The 12,780-nt window shown below is 45.1% G+C and overlaps 1 protein-coding gene across 2 annotated transcripts; it reads left to right on the top strand.

Moving 5' to 3' along the window:
• The first annotated feature begins 238 nt into the window (after positions 1-238).
• Positions 239-12,510, top strand: LOC118087552 (guanylate-binding protein 1). Of its 2 annotated transcripts, XM_088672597.1 has the most exons (12): positions 239-515; positions 2,049-2,263; positions 2,932-3,059; positions 3,515-3,624; positions 5,296-5,495; positions 5,873-6,115; positions 7,347-7,627; positions 8,237-8,449; positions 9,034-9,132; positions 10,282-10,285; positions 10,652-10,845; positions 11,811-12,498. In XM_088672597.1, the coding sequence occupies exons 2-12, from the start codon at positions 2,065-2,067 to the stop codon at positions 11,880-11,882; spliced, it is 1,743 nt and encodes a 580-aa protein (XP_088528723.1). In that variant the 5' UTR covers positions 239-515; positions 2,049-2,064; the 3' UTR covers positions 11,883-12,498. The 2 variants fall into 2 exon arrangements, 1 of the variants encoding a protein (XP_088528723.1); XR_015950690.1 differs by lacking the exon at positions 10,282-10,285 and having other exon boundaries at positions 11,811-12,510.
• The last annotated feature ends 270 nt before the right edge of the window (positions 12,511-12,780 follow it).

The raw sequence follows: 12,780 nt of genomic DNA, 5'->3' as shown, positions 1-12,780 counted from the left end.
CGCTGGTGAGCGGAAAAGACTCCGATATATGTCTGGGCTCGGCGTTCTTTAATGCCAAGTGCCTAGTCTTTTTAATGTTTATTTGCACCAGGTTCGTATTGACAGATTTTGGGGCTTCTAACAAAACAAAAACGGGGGGAGGCACCCCAATCCTGCTCCAGGAAGTCTCTGGGCGTCTCTGCCTTGACTTTGGAGTCTCGCCCTCCGCTCCGCCCTCCCGGTGCCACCCATTAGGCTCGGGCTGGTGCTCGTCACCATCCGAGGCTGAGCTCCTGCGCCGTCCTCCAGCCCGATTTCGATTTTGATTTCGAGGTTTTGCTTGCAGTTGTCTTGCTGCTGCTGCTGCTGCTGCTGCTGCTGCTGCTGCTGCTGCTGCTGCTGCTGCTGCTGCTGCTGCTAGCGCTGGATATTTGCCTAGGTGAAATCGCCAGGCAGAGAATAAAGTTCGGGAAGAGAGAGGGGCACTTTCCAAAAAGGAGATCCAGAGCAAGTAACCCGAGCCTTCCGGGAAGAAGGTAGGAAATCGGTCGGTTCATTGCTGTCAAGGCGCTGGACGGGGGTGATTGTGTGGGAAAGCAGCTGGCAGGCAGGGGAAGGGTTAAGTCAGCCTTTCCGCGCACCCCCCCCCAATCTTTGCAAGGGCGAAATCGGAAGTGTGCGTTCTTTAGAAAAGGGTTTAAGGTGAACTTTGCTCTCCCATGCTAATACCGTACGTACAGTAAATCTATCATAGCACCCTGAAATGAGCCCCACTGTATTCAGCGGGACTTACTCCCGTGTAAATGTATTTGGGAGTAATGTGTAAGCAATCTATACAATCCTTACTTCTAAATACAGTACAGATACAGTATATATATATATATATATATATATATATATATATATATATATATATATATATATATATATATATATATATACACACATATACAGGATTGCACTGGAAGGCTGCAAGCCTGAACACACTTTGTACACCCTCCTTGAAGGCAGTGGGCCTGACTTCTGAGTAAGCTTTGCAAGGTTCCTGCTGTCGATCTGCAAATCTGATTCACTGGTAGAATTGTATTGGAAGGAAAACCCGGACTCATTTTTTAAATAAACAAATGTTTCTGTGTTATGACAGCACATGCCTCTGATAAAGATCTTAAAATTCCTTCCCTTTTTCTAGCTTGATTTTGTAACATATATCAGACTGGAAGAGTGTATTTTATTGTATTAATATGGAAATTAATAAAAAAAATATATGTTTGACTCATGTACTTAAAAAAATGGCCTGCATATTGGATCAATTTCCTCTCAAAATCAGTTTAAAATGTTGGAATTCTATATACAGCCCTCCCACTAATAGATCAGCAATGTGGAAAAAAAATGTTAATTATTTTTAGTGTCAGTACATAAAATAAAAGGTGGCATTCACCTTCAAGAAATAGGCATTTACTCTTCTGTCTCTTCTGCTACAATAAAAAGAAAGGAATTTACACTACTCGGCATGGTGCATGGCAAGTAAACACACACACCCCCCCAGCACCACCTGTGGCTTTCACTGTAAGCATCTGATCCCCAGTACCTCAACCCTCTAGAACAGGTGTAGATTGGTCACAGCTACTGTGTTTCTCCGAAAATAAGCCATGCCCCGAAAACAAGCAATAGTGATAGGCTTAATAAAAAAAATAAGACTTGCCCTGAAAATAAGCCACCATGTGTTTTTTTGAGGTAAAATAAATATAAGACGGTGTCTTATTTTTGGAGAAACATGGTATCCTGAGAATGGCCATCTGGGCTACGTGATCTGTGCTGTTCCTAAAGTCTTGCCCTGCCAAGTCAGGTTTCACTCATTCACTCACTCACTCACTCACTCCAGGGTTTCCAGCTGTTGTTAGACTACAATTCCCATCATCCCTAGCTCGGAGGACCAGTGGCCAGGAATGATGGGAACTGTAGTCTAAAAACAGCTGGAGACCCAAGTTTGGGAAGCACTGACTCACTTATAGACAGAGACACAATTGAGTTTCCACTGTGTTGTGAGCTCCTCTGTTTTCCTTTTGCAGACCCATCTTCTCTTGCATGATGGCCCCAGGGCAGGTCCACATGGCGGCTCCTATTTGCCTAATTGAGAACATGCCGGACGGGAAGCTTGTGGTGAATCGGGAGGCTGCAGAGGTGCTTGCCGGGATCCGCCAGCCGGTGGTGGTGGTGGCCATTGTGGGGTTGTACCGCACGGGCAAGTCCTACCTCATGAACAGGCTTGCCGGCAAGAGAAAAGGTGACTGGCTTCATGAATATTCCTTGTTACTCAAGGGAAGGGCTCGCGTCTAGTAGCTTCGCATGAGGCCTCTTTGGAGCAGAGGCAGACTTTGGTAATATTTTGGCCTCCCTGAGTAAGCCCAAAATTTGGCGCCTCAGCATGGATCTTCTCAATTATGGATCTTCACAATTTTGCACCCCTTTGGCTCTGTGCAGGGGAACCTTAACACAGCACTGTTTGGAGCAAGGCGATTACATCTGCTACAGCTGGAACTGGGTTTCAGGGCTCCTGGGTTTTCTGCCTAGCCTAGCATGGAGACAGAGGAGTAATGGCTGTCATGGTGCATCAACGTGCATGGTGTATTTCAGATAAAATCGCCAATAGGTCCCTGCCCTGGGGAGCTTCCAATCTTCATTTCAACAGGCGAGAGTTAGGAGCATAAATATGAGTAAATGGGGCTACACACACTTGGCTTCTTTCCCAACATATCTACTTTGTTTCTTGTGGGATAGGTATTCTGGGTTTAAGCCAAAATAGCCTAGGAATTAAAGTGATCTTGCAGCCGGATCCTCAGAAGTAAGCCTCATTGGGTTCAGTGAGGCTAACTCCCAAGGAACTGTGCAAAGAACCAAAGCCCTGGGAGCTCTCATTTTCATGATGTCTGTCATTGTCTGCTCCTTCCTCAGGTTTCTGTCTGGGTACCACAGTGCAGGCGCAGACCAAGGGCATCTGGATGTGGTGCCTCCCTCACCCCCACAAGCCTGATCTCACACTGGTGTTACTGGACACAGAAGGGTTGGGTGATGTGCAGAAGGTGAGCTGGGGGAGACGGCAGCTGGGGGGGCGGGGGGGGGGGGCTGCGGAGGACTAGCACTTTCAAAAGAGCCTTGTGACAAAATATGTTGGGGGCTGTGTGCAGGGTTGAGTGGCACTATGTTACGCAGTAATATAAAATAAATAAATATGCTTTAGCTCTTCCTGGGGCACATGCCCACAATTATGAAATGCACACAACTGCTAAGCACCACAAGGCTTCCAAACGCAGTCTGGACAACTGCAAGCAAGTCACAGTTTGCTTACATTTCAGACGACGACTTCGCCTAGTGCAACAGAAGCAGGGGAAATGCAACAACAAAGCAGCTGCTTTGCACATGCAGGTCCCAGAAGAAAGAGCTGCAGATGAGAATGTGGCATCAGGATTTCGGGTATCAGAGGCGTGGGATGAGAAGACCTTTTTTTCAAAAAAAAATATGCCTGTATCTGTTTCAGGGAGGCATGGAGAATGATTCATGGATCTTTGCCCTCGCCATTCTTCTCAGCAGCACCCTGGTGTATAACAGCATGGGCACCATTGATGAAACGGCCGTGGAAAAGCTCCAGTATCCTTTTTTTGGGCACCATCAGTTCCAACCAGCCCCACAAGATTGGGAAGGCAGAACCATGTGGCAGCTGTATTTCTGCATAGGGCAGCACTTCCTGGGGGGACAAAGCTTTTGGTGTAGTAGCAAGTCGAGCAAACCTTTCCTTTCCAGGTCTGCCTTGGAACACAAAGTGCTGGGGGAGTGCAGGGGGGGCAAGGAAACATGCAGGGCATGTAGCTGATGGGGTGGGGCAGGCAGCCTGCCAAGGATCAGGTGAGCAGGTCACTGGGGCAGAGCAGGGATGGGGAGCCTGTGGGTCTTCCAGGTGTTGTTGGACTCCAACTCCCATCAGCCCCAGGGTGGGAGTTGTAGCTCAGCCACACCTGGAGAGACAAATGTCCACCCATCCCTGGGTTTGTGCTTTTGGAATGAATAGATGAGGGTCAGACCACCCATGAACTCAACTGCATAGTTGAGTATAAGGTCCTCATTCTCTACAAAAAAAGAAAGCAAACACCTGCCTGGTGTCCCAATCCAGAACAGGACTTCAGTATGGAGGAGCCAAGGGCTTTAAGCAGTTACCCCTGCTGTGGTCCTGATTCTGATTGGTACGTATAGCCTGGAAAAGAGGAGACGAGAGGAGATACGATAGCCATCTTCAAATCTCTTAAGGGCTGTCACAAAGAAGAGGGAACAAGCTTGTTTTCTCCGGCTCCAGAGGCTAGGACCCGATCTAATAGATTCAGGTTACAAGAAAGGAGATTCCGACTTGACACCAGGAAGAACTTTCTGTCAGTCAGAGCTGTCCGACAGCAGAATGGTCTCCCTCAGGAGGTTGTGGACTCTCCTTCCTTGGATGTTTTTAAGTATCTGTCAAGGATGCTTTAGCTGAGTTTCCTGCATTGCAGGGGCTTGGACTAGATGACCCTTGGGGTCCCTTCCAGCTCAACAATTCTATGATATATCACAATTTGCATAGCAAAAAGGCACCATTGAAATGACTTGGATCTTTGCCCCACTTTATTTCGCAGTGCTTATTGCAGGTACAAGGCTCCTGGTCAAGACTGGGATTTAACCCCTTGCAGGGAGAGCAAGGGGTTAAATGTCTCCTATTCCAGGATCCTGATCTGTATCTCTCACACTGCACTGACAATTTGTTTGTGAGTGGGGCACCTTGCATTAAATGGAAGGGCTACACAGTTAAGGCCATGTAGTTCCACCTTCAGCTGCAGTTCCTGTTGGGAACTCCCTGAAGTGTGCTTCACTGGTAGGCAGCGAAAGAGGGGCAACTAGGAACCCTGGAAGCAAGCAGGAATGGGAATGGGCCCTAATGTGTAAAGCAAGATATGCCAGGAGGGGTTAGGGCCAGGTTCTGCCACAAAGCCTTTCCCAGACCACCACTGCTTTTTAATTTTAAATTAATTTTGATGTATGTAGTCTTGTTGTTGAGTTGTATTTTAACCAGTTGTTTTATATTTGGTGTTAGCCGCTCTGAGCCCAGCTTTGGCTGGGGAGGGCGGGGTATAAATAAAAATTTATTATTATTTATCGTTGTTACTGTGTGCTTACCCACCGTGAGGAAATCACAGGAAGAGACACAAACCGTTCCAGCCAATGCATGATTTGGGAGAAGTTCAGATTGCAAAGCCCAACAACAGCCTTGCAGTCCTGTTCCTTAGCAAGCCCCAGCTATGTCACTGAGCTGGCAAAAGCAATCAGAGCAAAATATCCTTCCGGGGATGGCCAAGAAGAGAAGAATTTCACCGAATTTGGCCGATTCTTCCCAGATTTTGTCTGGGCCCTGCGGGACTTCACACTGCAGCTGCAGCTAGATGGACGCCATATCAGCGCAGACAAGTACCTGGAGAATGCCTTGAGATTTCTGCAAGGTGCGGTAGCCGAAACCAATGGCAACATCAGGACAAATCCTTCCTTGATCCTTCTTGTTTCCACTTATCTCCTGCTAATCGATTGAGTTTTCTGCTCAGCGGGGAGATTTTGTTTTATTTTGAAAGGTGTTTTGGGCATCACTTCCCGCTGATGACAGAGGATGCTTTCCAGGGTTGATGGGAGTTGTAGTTCCACAACAGCTGGAAGGCCATAGATTCCTTACACCTGGATTAGAGAAACCAAATGACACCTGCAGATTGTCACTATTTTGCAAGAGGATTTCAAGTGCATTCTGGAACTTTAGATCGGCACAATACTAACAAAGAACGGCTCCCCCACCCCCATACCCACACCCTTTCTTCGTCTTCTCTCCTAGGTGATGCTGAGCACATCCAGAAGCACAACATGGCCAGATCATGCATCCACAGTTTCTTTCCTTCACGGAAATGTTTCATATTTGACCGTCCAACTAGCAGGAGGAAGTTGCATCGGCTGGAGGAACTGAAAGAAGAGGATTTGGAGGAAGATTTCTTGGAACCAATGGCTCATTTCTGCCAACACATCTGGGAGACATCGCGGCCCAAGATGATCCCAGGAGACCGAGTTGTGACTGGAACGAGTAAGGAAGCTCCAGCAAAATTGTAGGCTTGGGGGGATATAGGAAGCTTTTTTTCATTGAAGCCATAAGGAGCAGTGTATTGACTGTGCTGTAGAAAGTCGCAGAGGTCTTCATGTGTGCTCTTCAACCCTTTCGTGTTGGTCAATTACCTGTGTTGCACTTTGAATCAAGCCCAATATAGCTTTGCCCAGCTTGGTTATGGTACCAATAACAGCTGTGAAACTGGTGGAGGAGGGACCCTTTGTCACCAGAGCAACATGAAGGTGTAAGGAGCTGTTGGCCTGACCATTGTAGATGGCTGAAGTTAGCAGTCCAGCAGGGATCAGGTGACATCAAAAACCAATGGGGTTCCCCCCCTCCAACCATATGAAATTGCTGATTCTGCCCTGGCCCACTTGATTGCCTGCTGAAAGCACCTCTGCCAGCAGGTGCAAAAAGAGTGGAGAGGTGAGAAACAAAGGAAAATTGAAATGGAGAGATTCGCTAATCCCAAACGATGAGTTGTTTTGTTATACTGTTGCCCTGTCATTTGGAAATGGTCAGCCTGCTGCAGCGCCCTCCAACCTGCTCTTTGTTCCGAAGGCAGGGATGAGGAATCTGTGGCTCTCCCAAATCCTCAGTCAGCATGGCCAATGGCCAAGCGTGATGGAGTTTCAGTCCAGCAATACCTAGAGGGTCACAGATTTCCCATTCTGCAACAAGAACACGCAAATTCTGTTGCATAAATTATGCAAATAGAATGAATTGGTTTGTTTTTCATTATTTATTCTGCTTTCAGTGTAGGTTTTTTTTTTTAAAAAAAATAATAGGAGAAAAACAAAGGGCAAGCACAGAGGGATCGAATTAAGACTGAAATTTACAGGGGGCGGAGAGTAGAGCAGATAAAAGTAAGTATGAGAGAGGGCAATTGGATGGTGGTCCTCATCCCTCTCCTCTCCTTTTTCACATCTTCAAGCTCTTATTTGCAGCTACCGGTATGAAGGCTAGAACCCTTCTTCTGAAAACAAATCGCTTCATACTACGGGTATGTTAGGTGCAAGATCCTGATCCTGTTCTTGTATGACACAAGAGATACAGAATAATTGGTCCTCACTCTCTTGCTGATGTGGGCGGACACTTCAAGGCAGTTTGGGTCTGCAAATCCTTTCTCAACATAAGGAGGTTAATCAAGCCGTGCATTCCACTTCTATTATCTCTGATTCTTTGGCTTCAACAATCTTTCCCTTTTCAGTGCTCACAAGCCTGGCAAAGACCTATGTCGATGCTATCAACAGTGGGGATGTGCCCTGCTTGCAAAATGCAGTGCTGGCCTTGTCCAAGATCGAGAATTTGGCTGCTGTGAATGACGCTGTTTCCTGTTATGAAGAACGGATGCAGCAGCTGCTGCTGCTGCCGACCGACACACTTGAAGAGCTGCTGAGGGCACACGCCAAGTGTGAGAGGGAGGCCATTGGCGTCTTCATAGCCCGTGCCTTTGGGGACAATGTTAAACAATTTCAAGAGGAGCTTGAGGTGTGTTCTCTTTAGTGCCTTATCAGCTGCCTGCATGTTTAGCCCATGTCCATTTATTTATTTAATATGCTTATATATCACTTTTGGTCACACGCGACCTCGAAACAGTTTACATAAAAATAAAGAGTTATCATTAAAAACACAGATTAAAAGTCACAACAGAAGATCAGTGACACAAACAGTAAAACCACAGAAATCGATGCTATAAAGCAAATGTTTAATGTTTTACTGTGGCTTCCTAATTGTTGGAAGCTGCCCAGAGTGGTTACTGTAGATGGGTGGCATATAAGTAATAAATTATTATTTATTGCAGTTGCAGACAGTTCTCACATTTTTGGAGTGTGTGTGTCTTGACGTTACCAATTTCAGTTATGTCAATTTCACACTGATTGAATTTTGTAGTGTAAACAAAACAACAACAACAACAACACCCCCCCTCCCATCTGACCAGGTTGCCCTGACCACTCTGGGCACCTTCTAACAAATATGAAAACATTTTAGTATGTGGCCTTAGTATGTCTTCCCATTGTATAGTACACTGGGGAGGAAACTTTTCATCATTGCTAATGTGTCATCTTTCTGGTGCTTTGTTCCATTTTTGTCCTGTAGAATAAGTTGAATCAGAAAAAGAAGGCATTCTGCGAAAGAAATGAGAAGATGTCTTATGACCGCTGCCGTTGTGTGCTGCACTTTCTTTCCCGGGACCTGGTATCTGAGATCCAGCAGGGGATTTACGCAGTGCCTGAAGGCTATAAGTGCTTCCTTGCCAAGATGAATGAAATAAAGGAGAAATACTATGCATTTCATGGAAAAGGGGTTCAGGTAGGACAGGAGGAGAAGCACTTCTGTGACACTCGGAGAGGTGGGGATCCTGTTGCTGACTGAGGGCAGACTTACAGTGCAATCTAATGCATGGTTACTTGGGAGTATGTCCCACTGAATTCACCAGTTGGGGGTAAAGATGCAAAGGTACTAAATTGGTTGAAGAGGAATCCTCCCATTGCAGGATAGAGATCACAAACATGTCTGAAAATTGTCCCCTTCTTAGTGAGTTTTACAAATACTTCCAAACATTTCTAATGCTGATCCACATTTTATTAACTTTTATCCATTGTTGTATCACTGGTGGGTTGTTGGTTTTTTTTAAAAAAAAACTGTTCTTTTCTGGCTCATTTTAAGGGATATAGTTGTTTTTAGTTGTGATGATTTCTCTCCATTACCTTGTGAGGACTTTGGTTCTAAAAGGCTGGATATTTATCTTTCAATGAGTAAATAACATCGATTTCTCAGCGTGTCAATAAACTACTCACTTACTACCTTTGGGTCTTTAATCCCAACAGGACAGCATATTCAGTTTCCTCATCTTTTGGCAAAATTAATAACTTTTGCTCCTAATGTATTATCAGGCAGACAGAGCTCTTGAAGAATTCCTGAAATCCAAGGAGACAGTGGCAAAATCTATCCTTCACATGGACAATGCCTTGAGTGGCAAAAAGAAATTGAAGGTACAGATTTGGACAAACAGACACTCTATATATTATAACTAGCTGGCCCGAGTACACGTTGCTGTGCCTGACTCAGGGTCCTTGTTTCCCAGGAAAGGGGGAGGATGTGTTTGTCCCCCCTGGACTATGTGTCCCCCCCCTGTTGTTGTGTCTCATCCCTGTGATTACTCCTATTCTGTAGTGACCCATGAGGTATCCCGTCCCCCCTCCCCCGGGTCATCCCTGTGACTCCCCCCACCCTGGGTGAGCCGATGACCTATTCGGACCCCTCCTCCCCCACCCGCCACCCAGGGCTCCACTCGGCCTAGTCTGTAGGCTGTAGAGCCGAGGTCTAGTCTGTAGGCCTTGGCTGGCCTAGTATGTAAATGCAAGCCGAGGCCTCCGCCCTGTATCTCCATTCCTTGGCCCCCACCCTTGGAAAAGGAACTGTTAGCTTCTGGGTTCTATTTCCCAGCATGCACTTTTGGGTGAGTTGTGTGTTCTGAAACACGGGGTTTTAGGGGTTTTACGTGGCCCAGGTGTGACATCTGTGTACGGAAAGTGTCTTAGGTTACTCTCTTATTCGCATGTGGCGTTGTTTCCAAATTTCAACGCTATCGGTCAAGCGGTTTCGTTGAACATTAGAGAGGAACCGACATGTCCAGTTTACATTTTTATATATAGAGATTTATGAATGCCACAGATTAAATGCTCCTGTAAGTGTGGGGACACTAAAGGTTTTAATTGGTGCCCAGAAGATAACAGCATGGTGGTGTTCTAAAGCAGGGTTTCCCAAACTTGGGTCTCCAGCTGTTTTTGGACTACAACTCCCATCATCCCTAGTTAGCAGGACCAATTGTCACAATTATGGGAATTGTAGTCCAAAACCAGCTGGAAACCCAAGTTTGGGACCCTGTTCTAAAGTCCAGATCAGGGTTTCCCCAAACCCTGAGTTCATTGACACCTTGATGAGTTTATAAAGTTGTAATTGACTGCTTCTTAGGAATGTCAATGAAGGGAAAGAGCAGTGTGGGGATTATTTTTTTCGAAGCTGCAAAAAGTGAAACACTGCACCTATGCATCACTTTTTAGCAATAAAGCAGCGTGTTCTGAGAATACTATTGCATTGTGGAACCATCTTATTAAATTCGGCGGTTCCTCACTGCCAAGGAAGGTGAATCCTGTACCCATGCCCTTTATTTCTAGGGATAATAGTAGTTCCTATTAATTTTTTTCTATACCTTGTAAACCTCTTGTGTTTTCCTAGACCCTTTTCTACCCCCTTTCTGCCCCTTGGTCTTTATTTACCTGCTGCACATTTCTGTCGATCCCAGGGGATTAACATCTGCCACTTGGGAAAATCTTGGCCTAGATCCACCAGTGCAATGGCAGGCCCCAGAGGGAGGCCTGAGCAGAAGATTATAGCGCACAGAGAGAGCCAGGTTCATATAAGCGTAGGGGGTTCCTCCAGATTATTCACCTTGGATGCTTGATCTGACTGCCAGCAAATCCCTGCCTCTTTTTCTTCCCTGGACCCCAGCCCAGCGTGCTATGGTTGAAGCAGCCCAGCTGCAACAGAAGATTTTGGAGCAGGAGCTGGCCAACCTGGAACAAATGATGGAGGATAAGAGGCAACATAATGAGGAAGGCATCCAGCGGCTGAAAGAGAAGTGGGAGGAAGAGATGAAGAAGATGAAAGAGGAGGCTGAAAGGAGAATGGGGCATTTCCGCAAGGTAATGTGAGCCAGCCAGATTGTGTGGTCACACACAGTCACACTTTCTAAATCTATACTGTCTTATTACGAAAGAATTTCAGAAATAGACTGGAAAGAGAAGTTGTTGAATTGCAACTGATTACAAGTTGGACACAACTAAACAATAACCAAACTTAAAACCATGGAGAAACCTGGTCTGAATAGAGACATTGGGTTCTTATCTCATTTTAGCCATCTCACCCCTTGCTTTTTCCTTTAAGACCAATTACAGTCAGCCAATCACCCATTCCCACCACCCTTCTGAGTAATACCTCTCCCCCCCCCTCACTATATACAAGGGTCTGGTGACTTCTGTTTCAGTATATCTGAAGAAGTGTGCATGCACATGAAAGCTCATACCAAGAACAAACTTAAGTTGGTCTCTAGGTTGTTCCAATATTGGTTCCTCTGTTTTGTTTTGTCAGGTTGATATTGGTTAAATGTTTAGTTGGGGTTGGTGGTTATTTTAATTTGGGTATAACTGTAAACTGTCTATTGTTGTTGTTGTTGTTGTTGTTGTTATTGATTTATTGGTTTGTTTGTTGCTCGTACAGGATATTTTGTTTTTAATTTGATGGTGTTTTGTGTTTTTATATATGTTGTAAGCCACACAGAGTGGCTGAGGAAACACAGCAAGATGGGCGGGATATAAAATTTATAATAATAATAATCTCTGAATAATAATCTCTGAAAACACTTTCTCCTAGCTGGAAATAATAATAATAATAATAATAATAATAATAATAATAATAATATCTCCAGCTAGGAGAAAGTGTTTTCAGAGAGCCCCTCTCCAGCATGCTGGAAAATGCATGTTTATTGTGTAACCAAAGACAACGTGGGCCTTGTGACCCAAGAGAGGCCTGATTCCACTGTGAGTTCGTATCTGTTGCCCTCATCTGTTTTCTCAGTCGAACAATGACTGTGTGCTCCTTGTCTCTCTAGGAGCTGCTAAGACAGCGGTTTTTGCTGATGGCCATGGAAACAGAAGTGGAGCTCCTATGTTTGAGGGCATAAAGGAACAATACCTCAGGGCTTACGCTTACTACAGAAGCTGTCCACAGTGGAGTTTTGAGGACCAAATAAAGAGGCCTGGAAGTCAGGACATAACCACAAGGCTGGACAATTGGAAACTTCAAACTAGGGCAGATTATGGCAGCCTGTTTGTTGACTGGCACAAGCTGTTGAATACTACATTGCCTGTTTTGAACCATCTGCACTGGTTGAAGTATCATTTCTGCAATCACTTTGAAGTGCTGATTATTACCGTACTTTTAAAACATGATATAAGCCTGGTTCAAGGGATGTCTCCTCCCATATGAGCCTCCCTCATAGGAAGAACTTACGACGATGGCTTGGTCCAGCTTCTGTCTAATGAGGAAGTCATAAGAGGAACTGCTTTCCAAGAAATGGTTCTACCATCACCCCTTCCTGCTGGCTAAATCAGAAAAGAAAAACAATAACCCTTGTTTATTTTCAGCTGGCCTGTGCTGTTTTGTGTTTCTTTCTCTTTTTGTCCGGCTTCAATGGGGCATTGTTTTATTATTTTTATTGTATTTTAAATCTGTAAATCACTGTGATATAGTTTATGAACAGATACATGTAAATTTCAAATAAATAAATAAAAATAAATGTGCAATCCTTAGTGTGTCTATTCTGAAGTCGTATTACTTTCAGCAGAGTTACTCTCAAGTAAGTGTGCATAGGACAGGCTGCAGTCTTACACCATATCTCATAACACTGAATTCATACCATGGTTGGCTAAGGGAGCGTTCACACAATACATATATCATCTGCACCGCCGGAGCACAATTTCTGTTCTCATCCTGAAACAAAGTTCTTAACCCGAGGTACTATTTCTGGGTTAGCGGAGTCTGTAACCTGAAACGTTTGTAACCCGAGGTACCACTGTAAT

The sequence above is a fragment of the Zootoca vivipara genome, chromosome 6 (assembly GCF_965207765.1).
Source record: "Zootoca vivipara chromosome 6, rZooViv2.hap1.1, whole genome shotgun sequence".
Classification (NCBI taxonomy): domain Eukaryota; kingdom Metazoa; phylum Chordata; class Lepidosauria; order Squamata; family Lacertidae; genus Zootoca; species Zootoca vivipara.
The sequence above is the reverse complement of the archived record's forward strand: the minus strand, read 5'-3'. Positions and strand labels throughout refer to the sequence as shown.